The following is a 19,271-nucleotide window of genomic DNA, read 5'->3' as shown; positions in this document are numbered from 1 at the left end:
GCTGATAATCTGGGCAGATGTTACTGCCATGAGGAAGGCTGACTTGATGGTAAGGAGCCCGAGGACAACTGTGCAATGGCTCAAAGGGAGCATACATAAGGAAGTTGAGGACAAGACTGAGGCATAATTAGAGAGGAAACAAATGCAAACCTTTCAAAAATATATTTACAATAGGGGATTTAATGAGGGATGGCTGCTCAGGCAACTGCAGAAAAGCGGATATAGCAGAAAGATACCATGTCCTCAGCCACATATATGGTGCAAAGAATGGCCGGTGGTGTGGAGGATAGATGCTGCTATAAACCCCTTCTGTGGCGAAGGGGCCCAGAGAGGCCCAAGGACCTGGCCCTAGCCCAGCTGTTCTTAAAGCGCTCCAGTGTTGAAATCGCCTCATCTCCGAAGAGAAGGGAGCCATCAAATAACATATCCATAAGCGATGCTTGTACATCCCCGGAAAAGCCAGTCATCATAAAACAGGCGTGACGTCATAAGGCCACTGTTGATGAAACTGCTCTGCCCAGTGAGTCGGTCTTGTCTAGCCCACATCGAACTGTGAACTTAGCTGCATCCCTCCTGTTAGCAACCGCCTGGAAGAATGCCACCCGGCCCTCCTCAGGGACTGTTGGCAGCAACTCTGCAATCCCAGAGTGCAGGAATAGCAGCCTAAAAAGCATGCAGTAGTAATGGACTGCAGTCCCAAGCTGGAGGAAGTAACATGTTCTTTCCTAAGGTGTCCATCCATTTGGACTCCTGATCTGGTAGTGCACTTGGGAATGCACCAGGATTTACGTGGCAGGCAGAGGCTTGGACCACAAAGCTCTCTGGAGTGGGATGTTGCACGACGAAGTTTGGCTCCCCAGGAGCAGGGTGGTGGCAGCAGGCAATCGCACTGTTCATAGGAGCCCCTGTGCTGGGCTTGGACCAGGTCCCAAGCAGGACCTCTGTTAAGTACCTCATTAAAAGGATAAGTGGTTCTGATGGGGACACTCCCACTGAAGCACTTCTGTCGAGACATTCCTCTTGACTGCCACCGAGCGTAGGCGGATGTCCACAACCTCAGCTGCCCTCCTCACCACCTCTGCGAAGGATGCTCCCTCCTACGTAGCCAAGGTAGGAAAGCAAAAACGAGTATCTGGAGAAGTATCCAGTCCACTGGCCTCACACCAAACCATAGTGTAAAAGGTGGCATACCTTGGGGTCCAGCAAACCCTCCCAGAGTCCTAGACCATAAAAACAGGGCTGAGGCTCCAGCCTGGAAGGCATGGTTTCAGTTGGCGCAGAGTCAGATAACACCCCTCCAGCTTAGAGTCAGGAATTAGAATGGAGATGGAGCAGCTAGGAGAGCAGACATCAGAACCTATGCCCGGGAAGGTGAAGTTGGTACAACAGTTGTCTGCCCAGATCCAGGAATGGAGCCAAGGGACCCGACTGGTGCAGAGGACAGAGCCACTGATGCAGAACCAGAAGAGGCCCCTGCCATAGAAGGGGACTGAAGTTTCACCAGAGAAGATGGGCCACCCAAATCAGAGGCCCATGGTATCACAGAACTTTTAACTGGGCAGTGGTCGTTTCAGCTCCTGGAAACTCAGGTGAAATCAGTCCAGACACTGAATCTACAGCAAGCCAGGCCTCTAGTGTGGATGTGCCCTCATCTCAGCTGACGGATGGAATGAAACTGAAGACCTCTTTAACGACGACTTCTTGTGGTAATGTATCTATGGCCTCAACACTGAACACGACCAAAGTGTAGTAAAAACAATAAGGATGACTTTTCATTCTCAAAAAACAGCCATTACCCAATTATATACTGGCCCTTCGCCAAGTACCACGGTATACTGCAAAGTTATTAAGTTACACCATGGCCCAAACAAACATACATACATATATGAAAGACGTGCAAGGTTACGCAATTCATTGTTTTGAGTTACTTTGCACACCATAATCAACACTGCTGCTAAATTTCACATACATCCTTATGCCAAGGCACTGTAGCTCCTCCACTGTACACTGTTCCACACCGCTTCACTATACGAGACTCCACTTTATGCTGTTGTACTGTACACCATTCCATGCCATTCTGTATGCCACTCCACTGTACACTACTCCACTCTGTGCCAACCCAGAGTATTGCATTCCACTCTACACCACTTCACTCTACATTATTCGATTGGACTATGTATAGTACTCCACTGTATGCTATTACACGCCCTACCCCATGCCACTGTATGCAACTCCAGACTACCACATTCCACTCTATGCTATTACACTGCACACAACTCCACTCTACGCAAGTCAATTTTTATGCTATTACACTGTATGTAACTCCACTCTACATCTCTTCAGTGCACACCACTTCACTGTATGCCACTCTGCTATACGCTACTCAAAAATGCCATTTCATTCTATGCCACGCCATTCTATGCTATTCCATTGGACAGCACTCCACTGTACGCTATTACACTCTACCCCCATTCCAATGTATGCCACTTCAGTCTACATCACTTCACTATATGCTATTCTACTATAAGTTTATCCATGGCACGCCACTATATGCTGTTTCACTGTACACTAGATAGTCTACACCACTCCACTCCACTGTAACCCACTCCATTCTACACTATTACACTGTTCACAATTTCAAATCTGTGTCCCTCTGCTGTATGATTTCCACTCTACTGCATAGCAATCCATAGTACGCTATAACACTCTACCCCACAATATATCACTACAGTGTATTATACTTTACACCACTCGACTGTATGCTACTACCCTATACTATGCCTCTCTACGGCACTGCAATGTATGCTATTCCATTCTACGCCACTCCAGCGTACTCTCCTCCACTTTAACTCCAAACATCTACTCCATTCTAAGCCACTCTAGACTACTCTAACCCCGTACACTCCACTATCAAAATTAGCACTCAACTCTATGCTTGTAAACACTACTGAACAACTCTACTCCATGATACTTTCCAACAATGCACAACAGCACTCCTCTCTGAGACGCCCCTCCAATTTATAACAGTTTACTCGACTCTACGCTGTGCCATTTCAATGTATGTCACCCCACTCAACGCTAATCCAGTGTGCCCCACACCACGCTATTCCACTATATGCCACTCCACATTTCTACACTCCACTGTATAGTATTCTACTGTATGCTATTCCACTGTATTATACTCTACTTTACGGTAATCCACTCTACACCACTACAGTGCACGTCACTCCACTCTGCTACTCCAGTGTACGACTCTTCTCCACTCTATACAATGCCACTCTATAAAACTCTACCACAATTCACAGCAGTCTATGATGCCACTCTATCCATACACACTCCACTGTCCAACTCTATACTCTAGGCCCATACACTCCAATGTACAATATTATTCCACTTTACACCTCTTTTCTATACGGCAGGCACTCCAGGAGACCCCACTCTAATTTATAACAGTTTACTACCTACGATAGTATAGTCCATTCTACGACATCAATACACTCTATTGTACTTTACTCCACACATTTCACCACTCACTGTGAGACTTTACCTCACTCTTTGCTGCTATACAACAATCAACTCTACGCCGTTCCACTGTTTGACAACTGTACTCTATGCAAATCCACTCTACTACTCTGTAGGATACTCTCCGTCACTTCACTCCTTCCTATACCCCTTCACTCCACTTTAAAAGACTGCACTATATTGTATGACACTGGGCACCACGATACTCTAGTCTACTAGAAGACTGTACACAACTTTGTATGCCACTGCAATCCACTCTTACAGTACTTACAATACTCCACTCCACTAGATGGACCTCTACTCAATGCCATTGTTGCAGTACAATGTATGCCAATCCACTTTACAGCACTGTACACTAGCCACTCTACAAAAATCAAGTAGATGGTATGCCACTACTCTAGTCTATCACTTTCCAATACTGTATGACACCCCACTACTCCAATTTATGACTACTCCACTGTAGGCTATGCCACACCACTCCACGCTACCCCCCCCCCCCCTCCAGTGCACTCCACTATACTCATCTCTACTACACTTTCCCACTCCACGCCAACTGTACTATACTTCGCTCTACACTGCTCCACTGTCCAAACCACTGTAGAGAGACTACTCCAGTGTATGCACCTCCACACTACAACACGGTACTCCACCATGCCCATACACTCTACTCCACTGTTATATACTGTAAGATACTCAAATACACGCCACAGCGTCTCTCTGCGATTTGCCTCTCAAATATATGGACATTCTATGACACTCTCCTCCACTGTACTTTACGACATTCTAGTTGACAATATTTCACTCAGACACTCTACTTCACCCCTCTCCCCCACTTTGAAACTCTTCTCCATCCTATGACTCTACTGATTAACATGGCATTCCACTGAACAACTCTCTGCTCCAGTCTACAATACGTGACTCCACTATGCTGCTTCACTATAGAACACTTAACTACACTGCACAATATGCTACTACACTTTAATTTCAATCTACAATACTCCAGTCTATGACAAAAGACTTTACATCATCTTCCACAATAGTGTACAACACTCTATATAACAACTCTCCACTTGCAACACTGGACTATGCTTTGAATTTTTTTTTTTTTTTAAACATTGAAATTCAAATGGAAAAAAAAAAAACTAAGGTTAAAGCTAAGTTAGGGTTAGGAAACTTTATTTTCTCTATACAAATCAAGAATGAAAGTTATAACTTTAGAAATGTTTTTAAAGTGTGTGTGTGTAGTTTAAGCTTAGCTTGTATAGGGAAAATAAGTTTCCACCAAGCTTTAACTTTTGTTTTCATTGAATACACATATAGGGGCAATATTAATGTGGAGTTTGGATAAAAGGTTGAGTCTTATATAATGTGCAACTGTGGTGATGTCTTTTGAGACACAGGGGGTCTTTGTGAATGATCTATAAAAAAGACTGGGGATTTCTTCATCAATATATCTAGGATAGTAATTACAAGCACAATCAAAACATTGTGGAACCCAATTTCCAGTAACATTATTGAAACCATGTTAACATTAGTGCAAGCCAGGCCGACAAACAGCCAGATGGGTCAAGCTTCCAGTGCTCCCACATCCAAAATGGCTGACTCCTTGCAGGTAATGAAGACAGAATGCGGAAGGTTGATGGCCAACAGGGTAACAAGGTTCTATTAGTCAGGACTTCTATAGGGAGGTTACCTGGAAGACCCAGATAAATATCACACTCTGCAGCCTAATTTAATCTGAATACCTGATGTGTTACAATGGTCATGAACAAGGAACTGAAACAGACTCACAAAATGGTCAACTATTAGAATACTACTACCCTTTTAACAAATGTGTCAATCAAGACATTATACTTTGATACTTTCTTCATTAACGTCTTGTATTCTTTTGAAACAAATGCCTGCTTATAAATGAGAATGAAACCCACCTTGTCAGGAACAGCATCCATTATAAGTTCACCGTACATGTTAATTACCTGCAACAAAAACAATACACTCTTAACCATAAATAACCTTTTGAGGTGTAAACTTTAAAGTAGGGCTTATTCTTGATCTTTATATGTGGAAGCCAACACGGCAAATTAAAAATATTAACTGCAGTGTTACCTAGGACAATATATACTTAACAGTGGTGGACCTAATATGCTGAAACTACTACTCCCTGTTACATTTTATTTCTATTAACTGGGGTTGAACTACTAACTGATTCAACATTTTCTGTGATTAATTTAATTAATGGAATTTCAGTTTATTAAAATCTGCAGAGGTCCGTATACAACATAAAGCAGGACAAGTGGTATGTAAGAACTAGCATTTACAAATCATTTAAAAAAACAAAAAACAATAAGGAGGTCCCTTATTGCATACTTTACCTCCCACACCAACCAACCAACCAACCAACAAACAAAGGTAATAGATTGTGTCTACTTAGGTCTAAATCCAGACTGCCAGAGGTCCAGATTGCATCATGGTTATTACAGCAGCTCCTGGCAAATTGTTTTCATAAAATGATAAATGCCACTCATCTTGCAAATTTCCACTTAACAGGTTTCGGTGAAATGGCTCGGTAGTGGTATTCCATGAAATTGTTTTTCTATGAAATCACATATTACCAAATTTGGGAACTAGGGAGACAGCCAAGCAACTTTGATACCACCATCTCCCTCCACATTGATGAGATCAGAGGACAGCTCTAGACTGTGTGAAAGAAGTCTTCTGCCGAGTGGCACCCAAGGGAAGTCAGAAGAATCTCATTGCAACTGCCAAAGTCTTTTCCTTGTATAATTAAATCTGAGAACCTCTCTGGCAGGCATTAAAGCGTGCCTCCAATCTTGATTAGGACCCTAACATCAACCTCCCACGCAGTCCGAAGAGTTGAAAAAAACGTCAGCAGTGTTACCAAGACATGTGCATTTGCAAGTGCATCCTGACCTCAGTGAAAGAGTAACAAGCTCTGCATTGAGTGAGAAAACGTAGGGATTTTCTTCCAGCTCTTGGAAAAAGGGGGAACCATTACAGCTCATCCACAATGCATAGCCTCTTCAATTAAGTTATAACAACGCATTTATCGCTTCAACAAGCTAAGTTACAAGACTTTACAATTATAGCGCATATAATATTTTAAGGTTTGCAGTTCTGCATGGCTAGCATGGAGTTTCAGGAGATTCCAGGACTGGTAGTGTAGTTATGAAGGTTTTTTTCTTAGGTTTATGGATAGGTCGTGTTTAGCTGTAGTAAGGAGATTTTACCGTTCAGGCATGGGTAACACTAAGTAGTAGTAAGAGGTTTTAAATTTCAGGCATGGGTAGTGCTGAGGTGTGGTAAAAGGTTATTTCTGTTTAGGGAAGGATGGTGTTGAGGGATTGGTAGGAACATGTTCGGGTTTAGGGATGTGCAGTGCCCAGGAGTACTATCAATTAATTTTGTTTTACTTATATACCCACATATATAAATAAATAAATGTATGCATGTGTGTGTGTGCAATAATGTGATGTAATCTAATGTATGGTTGTGGTTCGCATGTTAATAGTAAATGCCACTTTAGTGATTGAGAATGTGTGATATCCGCTGTCGAGGTACATGTGTGTTAAGTGTAATGTATGGCGTTTGGGTTCATTGCAGAAATATATATTCCTTGCAAGTATGGTGAAATAGGATGACTCATTTGCAGATATTTACAGAATTTAAATCTGTCTAGGCCAAAAACCTCCTGAAGCTTTGCGAGGGTCTGTACCTAAATTTGATATTGTTGACCCTCAAGGTGCCGAGATTGCTTCTGCCACTCCCCTAGATGGGACAATTTGTGCAAAGCTTGTCCATGACAAAATGTGGTCTCCCCAGTCAGTTTAAGGCCTCAGTAATTAATTCTGGGAGAATCCCATTATATTACAAGTTCAAATTGAGAAGATGGTGGGGTATGCGCAGGAGATCCCTCCCCTCCACCCCTCCATTCTGCTTTCAATATATATAAGGCAATAGCCAGATTGCACTCAAGAGCCTTCTCTCAGCCTTGTACGCCGGGTCTTTTTGGAAGTCAAACCACCAGACACTGTAGTACATTTGTATGTCCAATATTTGCAGCTTGACATCAAAGGTGGTTTGTAACATTTAATCAAATAAACCTTTGGAGGAGGATAGCCTCCCCAAAAGAAGCGTTGAAGAATAGCCACTATACGAGAGAAAGGAGCTGAACACACAAAGGATACGTTTGTAGACCGTACAGAAATTTATGGAGCACAGCAGTTCTAACCATCACTGTGTGTTTCATGCTGGTTATTAGAACATGGCTCCAATGAGTAACACTGCATTTAAGAGTCTAGCACTGGACCATACGGAGATAGCTGAAGCCCCATCTTCCCTAGTAGTAATTCTAGAGCTCAATGTACATCTGCCTCCCACCCATGTACTGGGTAAACTACCTATTGGAACCAATTTACAAGCAGCCAAGCGTAGTTCACATAAACCTAATTCTCTCAACATGCGAGGGCCCCGAGTGCATGGGGTGCCTAAGGAAAATTAGATCATCATTTGCCTGGATGAAAATCCGATCCTCCAAACTGAGAGCCTATCTGAACACTCTGATCTCATTGGGTATTCAGCTGTTGACTCACTCCCTAGGATGAAAGGCAATGGTGATCGATGGCCAAATACAAAGCGGTTTCATAGAGAAAGAAATTTACTCTGAAGCCAGTCTTTGCCAAGACTACGAACAGGTTGTTCCAAACAAGTGACTTGAAAGCCTTTTAAAATCAATTTGAATATTTGCAAGAGAACCTCCCAATTAGGGAGTAAGAATCAACATTCTGTGGAGGCACCTTATATTTAGGACATTTGGCTATCCAGCATGAAAGCACTCATGTACTATAGAATTAAGGCAACCCCACCCCCCCAAATGATTTGCCGAGTCTTTAGACCACTTTTATTTTAGTACAGATTGGGGCAATGGGTCTGAAATAGGATCACCGATCAGCAATCTTCCTTGGATTCAAAAGTAGAATGATGTCTATCCAAGACCTTGTAGAAGAACTCAATCCTTTAGGGATCTTAAAATTAAACTGTGTAAGGTGGGGCCAGTTATGAAATGCACTGTTTAAACCTGTGATCCGGGGAACACTGGGACGCTGCAAAAATAACACAACATATATTAATAAGAATAGAAACTTAAAACTTTTAAAGCTTTAGGTAAACGTGAAGGAATTTGAAACTGGAGGCAAACACATTAAGTTTGTATCTTCAACGTGATCTGTGGGAGCTGTGCAAATGCATCAACCTGGGAAGAGGTTTAAGCAGGAAAATAAGCTGTTGGGATCTAGGCAGGATAGAGGTTTAGGGTAAACAAAAAGAAAGAGGAACAAATGAGTTGTTTGATATAAAAGGAAAGAAAAGGACTAGAAGGCTTTTTTTTTTTTTTTTACATGAAGGTCAATCATCAGGATGAAGTATATATATTAAGAATGCCATCCATATGGAAAAACAAATTGTGATACAGGGTGGTTGCAAAAGATTGAGACCAGGTCTCCTCAACTAGGTTTTTCTCCCGAATACCATACAACCAGCTGAGAATGCCAGAGGAGGAGAGGGTTTAGCTCAGACAAAGCATCAGAAACTCCATCTTCAACACTGTAGTTAAAAGGGATAGGCCTTCGAGCCAATATGTGGCTGACCAACACAGTATCTCAGAACCTGGGCATGTTCATAGATACCGGAAAAACTCTTCTCTTGTGGCTATCCATTACTCCTCCATGGAAGCTTTTGTAGTGTATATAGTACGCCTGTCGGCCAATGACCTTTATCCTGGAAATTTAACGTTTAACTGTCAGTCACACTAAGGACCTGTTCTCACAGAGACCTAGGTGAAATCCCCCTAGAATGGCAATTGAAGAAAAAAAAAAAAAAAAAAAAAAAAAAAAAAAGACAGTTCAGGAAAAGCTGTGAAGAATTATATTCCCGCTGCTATAAGGAGGTAGAGTTTGCATTTCAAGATATCTTAGGGTCCGTGTAAATCCAAAATGGGGCAAACATTTATGAGCTTTTAAGTAGCATATACCAACTGAAGTTTGATATCTTCAAAAGGCGAGGCCTTGAAGGAATAGTTTCCCCTCAGAAAAATCTTAATGCAAATATAGAAGACTGATGAGGACTACTAGAAATAGGACAGAGTCAGCATACCTTTATGAGGATTTTGTTTTTAACAGAAGGGCCTTTAGTTTTCAGGAAGGAACTCAGCTGGCAGAAAGTTATTTAATTCTGGAGCACAAGAGATGGAGCGCATCATCTTTAGCAACATGTATTACACCACATCCTCTAAATTGCAGAAGCTGGTCAGCTACATATTGAGGTGTTGCAGCAACTGCCCTATATATCTGGACATTGCCAACATCTGAATAATATAGCAAAGTCTTATATTTCTGTGCAGGCAGAGTTGATACTGTGCTTCTCTCATCGTATTCAAGTTACTTTCAACCATAGTGTATATGAATTTGGTGCTCAATAGAAACATGGGCAATATCTCAAATGGTATGAGGGCTGTCTCTTGAGTGGTTGAAGAAGAGAGAACATTGAATACAAAAATCTGATTAATGGACAATATAGCGACAGAAAAGGAATTATATGAGAAGGCACTTCAATCAATCAGATTCAGCTACAGATGAGGAGTGCTTTTTGGCGCCAAGCTCAAGTTTGTACTCTCCCTTCTGGTTCTGAGCCGGAAAGCAAGACCAAGCATTCAGCCCAAAGCTTGGTTAGGATAGATGTACGGCCATGGTCAGGAGTTAAGACGAACCTCAGCATGAAAGGGGAGTCTTTGAACGAAAAGCATGGTAGTGGCAAAAGATGAACACCCTTTTTACACAGGCATTTTAAATATATTTTAAGAATGAAGAAAGGCCATGTAGAATGATCATCTCATCTCTAAGAAAAGCCATGTGAGAATCTCCCAGAGAGTTCAGGACTGAACAGGCCGACATGGGAAACTTTGAACGATATCTTTGCAGACAATGTAATAAGCAGAAACCATCAAGTCAGCAAAAATACAGATATCCTGTTAGGGATATGGTTACTCTTTATGATGAACTGTTATCCAACATGTTCTTACAATTGTCTAGTGCACATATATAAGCCAGGTGAACGCCCTACTATCTGCAAACCTCAATGTTATGGTGAAGAAAAACTATGGGTACTATTCACTTTACAGATTTTATATTTAGGTTTAAATAAAGTTAAGAGCTCCAGGGTTCCACTTCAAAGACTGAACGCAGTAGCTAACAGATGCAGCTTAACCAAAATCATATGCACTTTTCTGTGTTCAGGAACCAAAGCTCCGAATTTAGAAACGTAAAAGGAACCTTTATAAATTCATCTGATCCAGGGAAGGTCAACAACTCTGTTCTTATTAAGGAACAAGTCTGAAGATTAGATCAGGCATGCTTAAGATAGAACCAACCAAAAGAGCACAGAGTTACATTTGCAACTAATCCCATAAATAGCTGCTAATACTTCATTAATGTTAACTAGGACTATGAGCAGGAGGTCTTTAAACCTCGGATTTTCTCTTAAACTCTTACATTACTGGTACTCAATTGCCTCTCTTTTATTCTATAACAAACAATCCACAGCTATTGGGACAACTTGACCTCAATGAGACAATGTTTTAAACTCCATCACCTCTAGTCACCTTTCCACTCTTGTACTCTTCCGCAAAATCTCTGCCCTAAACAGAGTCAAAGGCAACACCGGTCTCTATGGTAACAAAGGCATGGTTCTGGAATTATTTTATTCCTACATTTACAACTGCCCCTTTTCCTGTCTGTACATACCATCTGGTGTTCACCAAGGTAGTCTCTGCCACCTCTCCTCCTTTTACACTACTGCTATCTGTGACATTATCATCTCTTGCTTGATCACACTCATTCTCCAATGAAGAAACGGACTGCCTTTTTAACTCATCATTCACACAACGTTCAACTTCTCTAAAGCAAAGTGTATGTACTTCACTGCCTCATTCCCTCTGAACAAACTCACCTCTCCAAATTAATTTCCCCAATTTTCCCTCCAGCCCTCACATACTCTTGCAAGTATTATTTATGTCTGGTATGCATTACTTATATCTACACTTTTATGATGTTCTATCTTCTCAGTGTTACCAAAATCCACACACACCTTTTTTTCTTTTTTTATGTGACCAAGTACTTAATACTCAAGAATAAACTTGATTACTGCACCATCTTAGTAGTCTGAAATGTATCTCGTCTGTAGACAAAATCATTACAGCTTGCTGCAAAACTCAACTGAACCAGTCACTCAGCCTAGACCTCATCAAGAATGGGCCTGAGAGATGTAATTAAGCTCATAACTTGCCTTACAAAACACTCACCCTTGAGCTCAAACCTAGCAGCATCACAGCGACAATTAACACTCTCTCCTAAAAGCACAGGATATTTGGCACTAGGATCAGGCAGCCTACACCTACTAACCTTACCTAAATCGCATTACAACCTCATATGTTTTAAATCTTTGTAATTTGTAAACTACTCCCTGATAAATCTCCACATTAAAAGGCATAGGATACACACAATCGAAATAGAAAGGCTAGAATATCAACACATTTTTGATGGACAGTGAGGTCAAATGTAACAAGTGTACAACAGTCCTGTGAAAACAGAGGACACTGAAAATCCAGCAAAGCTTTTGAATAGTTCATGTTGAACTACAGAAGACCATTGGAAGAAAAACTAAGGCGTTCATTCGTTTTCACATTAGAAAAATTATCCAGACTAGGGCTGTATTTTGCATAATGGAGCCTCCAATGCTAACTAGTTTTCAATTCTAATTGAACTGAATTGAATGTCGCCGAGGACCGCACTACCATTTGACCACTTCACTCCTACCTCAGCCTATATCACCACTTCTGCCCATTTAGTTTTTTTTTTTTAATTTGTACAATACAAATAAACATCAAGATTTACTGGAGTGCTTTAAGTGAAAGCAAATACATTACATCATGCACAACATAGGAACAAAGTGAAAACTTTAAGTTGAGAATGTAACAGTAATGCACAAAAGTCAGCACTGGGAGTGTGTCTGTGTCTTTTGGGGATACTGTCAAGGGGTGGAATGAATTTCAGACAGTAACCAAACCAGTGACGGAATAGTTTTGGACTTCAGGGGGTTTCAATTCTGGGGAATCAAGGCATAAGGAGTCATCCTTGGATGATGGATAAAAAAAAATAAAAAAAAGCAAACACAAAAAAAACACACAATAGACAATATTGGAAAGTTTGTTTAGTTGGATAGCTTTGTAATTGTTTTCAAGTTCTTATGTCAGATTGTGGCCCCAACAGATAGCAAAAGAAACTTTCAAGGCTGGTGCGATAGTCCCATTTTCTTTGGCAAGCGTTTCACCTGCTCACTGGGGTTCCAGGAGGCAAGAGCTTTATGCAGAATACTCTAGAAGGCGGCAATGCCATGTCAAGGTCAGGAATGTCAAGCAGTTGTATGTATGTTCTTATGTTATTCTGTAATGGGAGAGAAGTTCTTTTCTTCATAATTCCAGGTTATGGGCTGCCATGTTGATATGGGAAACGAACAAGGGATTGGGCATGAAAACCAGAGGCAGATTCATTTACAGATTGAAGGAATATCCAGGATCATTGTTGGCCAAAGAAAAAAGCCTGACAAATACACTGGGAAGATTAGGTTTTTAGGTAGAGCTAAGTGTCACTGGTGTACTAGTGGATGGAGGCTTCAACATTAAAGGCATTAGCTCCAAACACGAAATGGACAACTTGACGTGAATATTGAGCCATGGGATAACTTGGAATGTTCAGAGATGTAGCCACTGACTACAAATATTCGAATTTGTATTAGTAAACATATCGTAGGCTACTTCGGTTTCAGTTTAACGTCTTTTCTAGAACACATTATATTGTGCAACTTAAGATTATCCACTATTTTGTGTTTCACAGCCACATTCTGTATTTGACTGTGTGTACAGATATGCCACAAACTACAACACTTCTGTGTAGAGTGCTCTCTAATACAAACTTTCAGAGGCAGCATGACTGGCTCAGCGCACTTAATTGTTATATTTTCATGATTCTTTCAATCTAACTCAACCATGTACCTAGGGGCCTAGAACAAACTCATGGTTAATACTGAGAGACATGAGGTCCAGATAGTTAATGTGAATCTTTAGCTCACCATTTTTCACTAGTCTTGGCTATGCAGGTCGTTCACAAGTTCACTACACCCGGTTAGATGCATAATTCTATTGGTAATGTGGAGTTGAGATCCCTGGAATGTTGTTCTTTTGAAAAAAAATCCTTGAATCACAGCAAAAATGATAAAAAGCGAGGGAATACTCCTTCCAGGTCACTAAAAGCAGGCAATTTTATCAACAGACATACGGTCAAGTGTGCAAAAAGCAAAAATAATTTTCTGCAAGCCATCATTACTAGAATCACACAGATAGTCCACACTATCATAAACATTGAGAATGATAACTGAATAACACTGCAAGTTTTTTTCTCTGGATACAGGAGGACAATAGCTTGGTTTGGGCCTATGATGGCCACAGAGGTTGAGGACGTTACGGTGACGATTAGGGGCCTCTTAATCAAATAATAATAATGAAATTTTAACATCTCTCCATCTTCTCCACCAGCTGTAGACTCAATGGATCAAAGAGCCCAGATGCTACCCTTCATAATGAAAACTAGAACAGTCAAGGTTTGCTAGGTAGGAAGAGCAACACAAATCCTTTGGGCAAGTTGCCCATTTTGGAAGCCAAGTTCTGGTACTAGGATTGGAGAGTCAGTTCCACTTTAGGTAACTGGTAAAATGACATGTAGCACAAGACAGTCTCTGGGAAAAGGTCAATCCTGGGAGGGCTTGGAATGAAAGTCATGAAACACTAAAAGCATCCCAAAACTGAATGGGTTAATAAGATTTGCACACAATGTCTGATGGACTACAACTGAACCTGGTACTGGTGAAAATATATCTAAGTAGACTTTGACAGCACGGCTGAAGCCAACAACAGCAAATTGTATAAATAATTATGAACGAGTTGTAGGTTTACATATTAGAACCATTACAGAGACATTAAATGGCACAAAGAATGCAATTTATCAAGCCTGGAACTGGGCAAAATCCAACTGTCTTTCTGCAATCCTCTGTTCCCGTGATCCATGGTGCAATACTTTTCCCCATATTTCAATAACAGAAAAAACACCTAAAAGTACACCAATATCGAGGTACCAAAGCACTTTCCCACTCCAGTGTCAACGCTTCACCCGGTACCAGAGGGCTCAAAACTTTTACTGAGAACAGTATGAAAAGTAGAACCTAAAGTACAGACTCATTTGTGCACTTTCAAAATGAAAGGTATAGTTTCCAACAATCTTACAAGTCCTTGAGGCAAATTTTAAAGTTGCATACATTAATTCATAAAGTAGATTGTAAAATGGCAATACTCTAAACAATAAAAAATAAATAGAAGAAACAATCGTGCCACCTACGCAATCCATAACAAGCAGACATAAGATATCCCAGTTTTCATTTACTGGCAAGAACCTAAGCAGCACTGTACCCACTGATCTGGACGTCTTTATGTAGCTCCAACCATTCTACTCCCAGTCATAGTAAGGTTTTGCTCTCTCAAGAGGATACACATGAAGGAGCTCAAACTAATGATGAATGATTAAACAGAGGAAGATCATCTCAACTACTTTTATTTTGAAAAAGCTCCAGTGACAGCAAGCATATATCACAGAAATGAAAACCGATTGCTGAGGCACAAGTCAATCCAAAGCTTCATGCCCGACTTGTCTAACCTAGGCAGTTTCAAAATTAGCACAAAATACAATGGTTTAAGAAGGGACAATCCCCCCGCTTCTGATCAAGTTGTCAGCATAACATTTGGTGTGAGCGACAATTTTGTCTAGATTGCCTTCTGTAATACTAATGTGTTACAGTTTTCCAATTTGGCATAACAGCGAGGTTGTTATATTCTGTATGGGAAACAGAGGGAGCGAGACCGTTTTCTTTGTATATTGAAAGAAAAAAAAAAAAGAAAAAAAAATCAAACCTGGATTTGAAGGAAAAATAAAATTACAACGTGCAATATTACGATCTCACTCTGGACTACTTATCCATTAATATAGCTTCTTCAGAAATAACAACCTGTCTACTATACCCAACCGCAACCAAGGTTCATAAAATAGGCAATGAGGTGGCTATAAAGAGAACCCTGTGCCCTGCTAATGCAATGACTCAATGGCTATAAATAATTACGCTTTAAGGTCCTCATGTATGGTGAAATGCACAATTTAATACATACGCCTAAGATGCATGGCCTTCCAAGCGGACAAGAAAAAAGTGAAAGCCAATGCTTTTAGGTTCTCACAAAACGCAAGGAGGCCAGCTGCATAGACTTATAACAGTAGCACCAAAAAAAAAAAATACATCTAAAACAATTTTTTTTTTTTTTTTTTAATGACCTTGCCCTTCTTTTGTGTTTTCTTTTTCATCCCTTTTTTCTCCCTCCTCAAAGAAAAAACCTAGTGCCTGGGGGGCAAAACCACAATAATCCAAAAATTATTATAACCTTAGTCAACAATTTGTCTTGTACCAACAGTCTAAATTTAAGACCGGTTTTCCAGATATTCTTTGGCCTTAATTTCTGAAGAGAATACCCAAATAGTGTCCTTGTAAACTGTTTCTAAGCAAGCAGGATTCAGAAAATATGCTTCTGCCCATTTCTCCTGAGAAGGATTTATCATTTGTCTCAATTGCCAACATCGTTCCACAGTAGCATGACAGTGGTCACGGCGTGAAAAAAAAATAAAAGCTTAGCATTGAGTTCCAGCTGCGCCATGGTACTGCGAGTATCATCTGTTTCTAATCGCACCTGCAGCTCATCCTACTGGGCCGAAGTTATAGAGCCAGTTGCCCCTTTCCCAGCTGGGGTTATTAACCTTCACATTTGTTGTGGCTCATTAAAAATATCCAGGATCACTGGCCCATCACCAGCGTGCACATCAGGCCTAAAAACACTTTCAGCGCTGCAGTCCTTGAGTTCTTTGGACTTTTTCCTGGAATAAGTCCCCTGGGGCTTAGAAACCTGCTTCCATCAGTCGTTGGAGGTGCCCCCCAAAGGAGACAGAGCCTCCGTTCTACAGTGCCTGTTCCCAGCTTTCTCCAAGTGCTGCAATCGTGTTTTCGTGCCATACTACGCCGATGCGGGCACGGCTGCCGACACCTGCCTCCCAGGCGGGTGCACCCGTGAGCCTGTTCACTCCTCCACAGGCTCTCTCTACTGCCGGCACACCACCACAGGCCCTTGCTCCGCAGCCAGACCAGCAACTAAGGGCCACCACGGCGAGCAGTACCACCACTCCGGGACCTCGCCCAAGCATTCCACGGAGAAGATAAATAAAATAATAAAAAGGCCGCTCAAGCCATCAGGGACGAGAGTTTTCGCACACGCGCACACACACACACACACACACAACACACAAAATCTTGTCTCTAGCGGGGAAAAGAAAAGAAAAAGCCTACATCGCATTAGGACCTTGAGATTTAGTGATGCCATCGGGTGGGGAGGGGGCAACCTATCCATCTTACAGACCAGAGTCTGGTAGTTTCATTTGGTAGGCTTGGGGGCAGGGGAGGTGGGCAGCTTGGGGGGCGTTGTAGGGGTGGGCAGGTTTGGAGGGGTACACAAAGGTACAAAAGATCAATGGACTGAACGGTTTGAAGTTGGTGTATTCACAGTTGGAGCTGCAGGGGCACAGGCACACGCAATCAGATTTAAATGAGGCATGATAGTAACTTGCGTATTGCCAAGTTAAATGTTGGTGGGTTAAATGATGGCAGAAAACGGTGCTTTGTAGCTGAAGGTTTAAAAACACTGAAGGCAGATTATCTGCATGCAGGAGTCACATATTATTGGCCCCAAGCATCACCTGCTGGAATTCCCCGTTTTATCAATTATTGGCATTTACTACTCAGGGCTCAATAATAAAGAGTGACTTTGTTGGAACGTAGTAAAACAATAGAAGTGGTTAAGTGATCTTTGGACAAGCTGGGCCGATGGGTGATTTTAGAATGTTCAATAGGCAGGCCTAGATTTTCTCTTTGCTTAATATATGGATCTAATTTTGATGAACCGGAATTGATTGATTTAATTAATATCGAACTAACAGCATGGGCTTTACCACTTGTTTGTGGGAAATCTGAATATTCACATCAACAGTAATCTGCCTATTCAGCAGAAGGGGTGATATACTTTCGCTTTCCTCCCTATATATCAGGCTTTGCAAATGTTCGTTGTAAGCCATTGACTGATGCGTGGCAACAATGTAAGGCTACTGACCCCAGTTTCACTTTTTTTTCCCGTATACCCATAAGAAATTTGTCAGGCTAGATTACTTTGTATTATCAACTTCATTATCCGAGAGGTTATTGATCGATAAGTACCCAAGAATAATGTCTGACCACAATCCTCTGGTAATAGAATTGTCAGCTTTAAATAAGGCACAACCCTCCAAGACGTGGTCATTTGACAGGGGATTGCTATTGGAACAAGCATTTATTACACATGAAAAAGTGGATACCAGATTTCCTAAAAACCAATTGAGGCTCTGCCCTGAGCAGGGTGGTTTGGAACACTTTAAAAGCAGGAATTCCAGGGGAGACCTTAACTTATAGTTTAAGAAAGGGTAAGCTGCATGCAAACTTTATAAAAACTGTGCTGGCGGAGTTAGTAGTATTAGAAGCTCAGACAGAGGTGACCAAAAACAACTTACCCATGTAGGGGATTTTAAATCAAATTACAGCAGTAAGAGCTAGAATTATGCAGTTTTATTTAGAGCGTGACATTGCCATGACACAGACATATCGACAGGAATGCTATGAAGCTAGCAAAAAGGTTGTCAGGCTTATGGTCTTCAAAACCAGGCAAAAAAATCTTAATGCAGTGTTATCAATGCAATCAAAGATAAAGATGGACAGATTAAAGGGAAATCTGACAGTTTTAAAATTCTCTAAACACTCTTATCATACACTATCAACAAGAGGCCCAGGAAGTCCACACCCTAGAACGTAAGCTTAATCTATATCTCGATAAAACACCCCCCAGGGAGATTGCATGATGATGATCAGGGTCAGCTTGCTACGCCTATAACATCCGATGAGATAGTAGCTGCTCTGAATTTGCTGGCCAGTGGAAAGGCAGCAGGCCAAGATAGGATTCCAAAGGAATCCTTTAAGGTGTTTTTATCAGGAATTGAACAATTAACTTCTCACATTATTTAAGGCAGTCCAAGACGGAGCACTCGCCCCGGTATCGTCTCTCAGCGTATATCGCAACTTTGTGGAAAAAGGAGAAAGACCCGTTATTACAGAACTTATTGCCCTATCTCTAATTAATGGGGATTCTAAAATATACAAGAATGTCCTTGCCACCTGGCTGTCCCAAGTTGACAAACTGGTTTCCCCCTAGCAGCATGGCTTTATTCCAGGCAGAGGTATCACTGATCATGTGAGGCGGGTCATAGCAATGCTAGACTATGCTCAAACTGTTAGGGCACGGATGTCACTAATTTTGTTAGACACGGAAAAGGCCTTTGATCGTGTGAATTGGGTTTATTTATGGGCAACACTTTCTAAATACAATATTGATCCTTCTTTTAGCAGGGCCATTCAGGGGTAATATCAGAACACAAACGCAAGGTTACAAATGTCCGGAG

At 41.3% G+C, this 19,271-nt stretch overlaps 1 protein-coding gene across 3 annotated transcripts in view; it reads right to left on the bottom strand.

Annotated features, from left to right (window-relative positions):
- Positions 1 to 19,271, bottom strand: part of SENP5 (SUMO specific peptidase 5) — a 181,011-nt gene that overhangs the window by 122,382 nt on the left and 39,358 nt on the right. For all 3 annotated transcript variants that reach the window (XM_069213134.1, XM_069213133.1, XM_069213135.1), the window contains exon 5: positions 5,451 to 5,498. In XM_069213134.1, coding sequence (XP_069069235.1) covers positions 5,451 to 5,498 — 48 coding nt within the window. The remainder of the gene's footprint in view (positions 1 to 5,450; positions 5,499 to 19,271) is intronic.

Source organism: Pleurodeles waltl, chromosome 11 (assembly GCF_031143425.1).
Source record: "Pleurodeles waltl isolate 20211129_DDA chromosome 11, aPleWal1.hap1.20221129, whole genome shotgun sequence".
Lineage (NCBI taxonomy): Eukaryota > Metazoa > Chordata > Amphibia > Caudata > Salamandridae > Pleurodeles > Pleurodeles waltl.
Note: the sequence above shows the minus strand (reverse complement) of the source record. Positions and strands in the feature narration are given on the sequence as shown.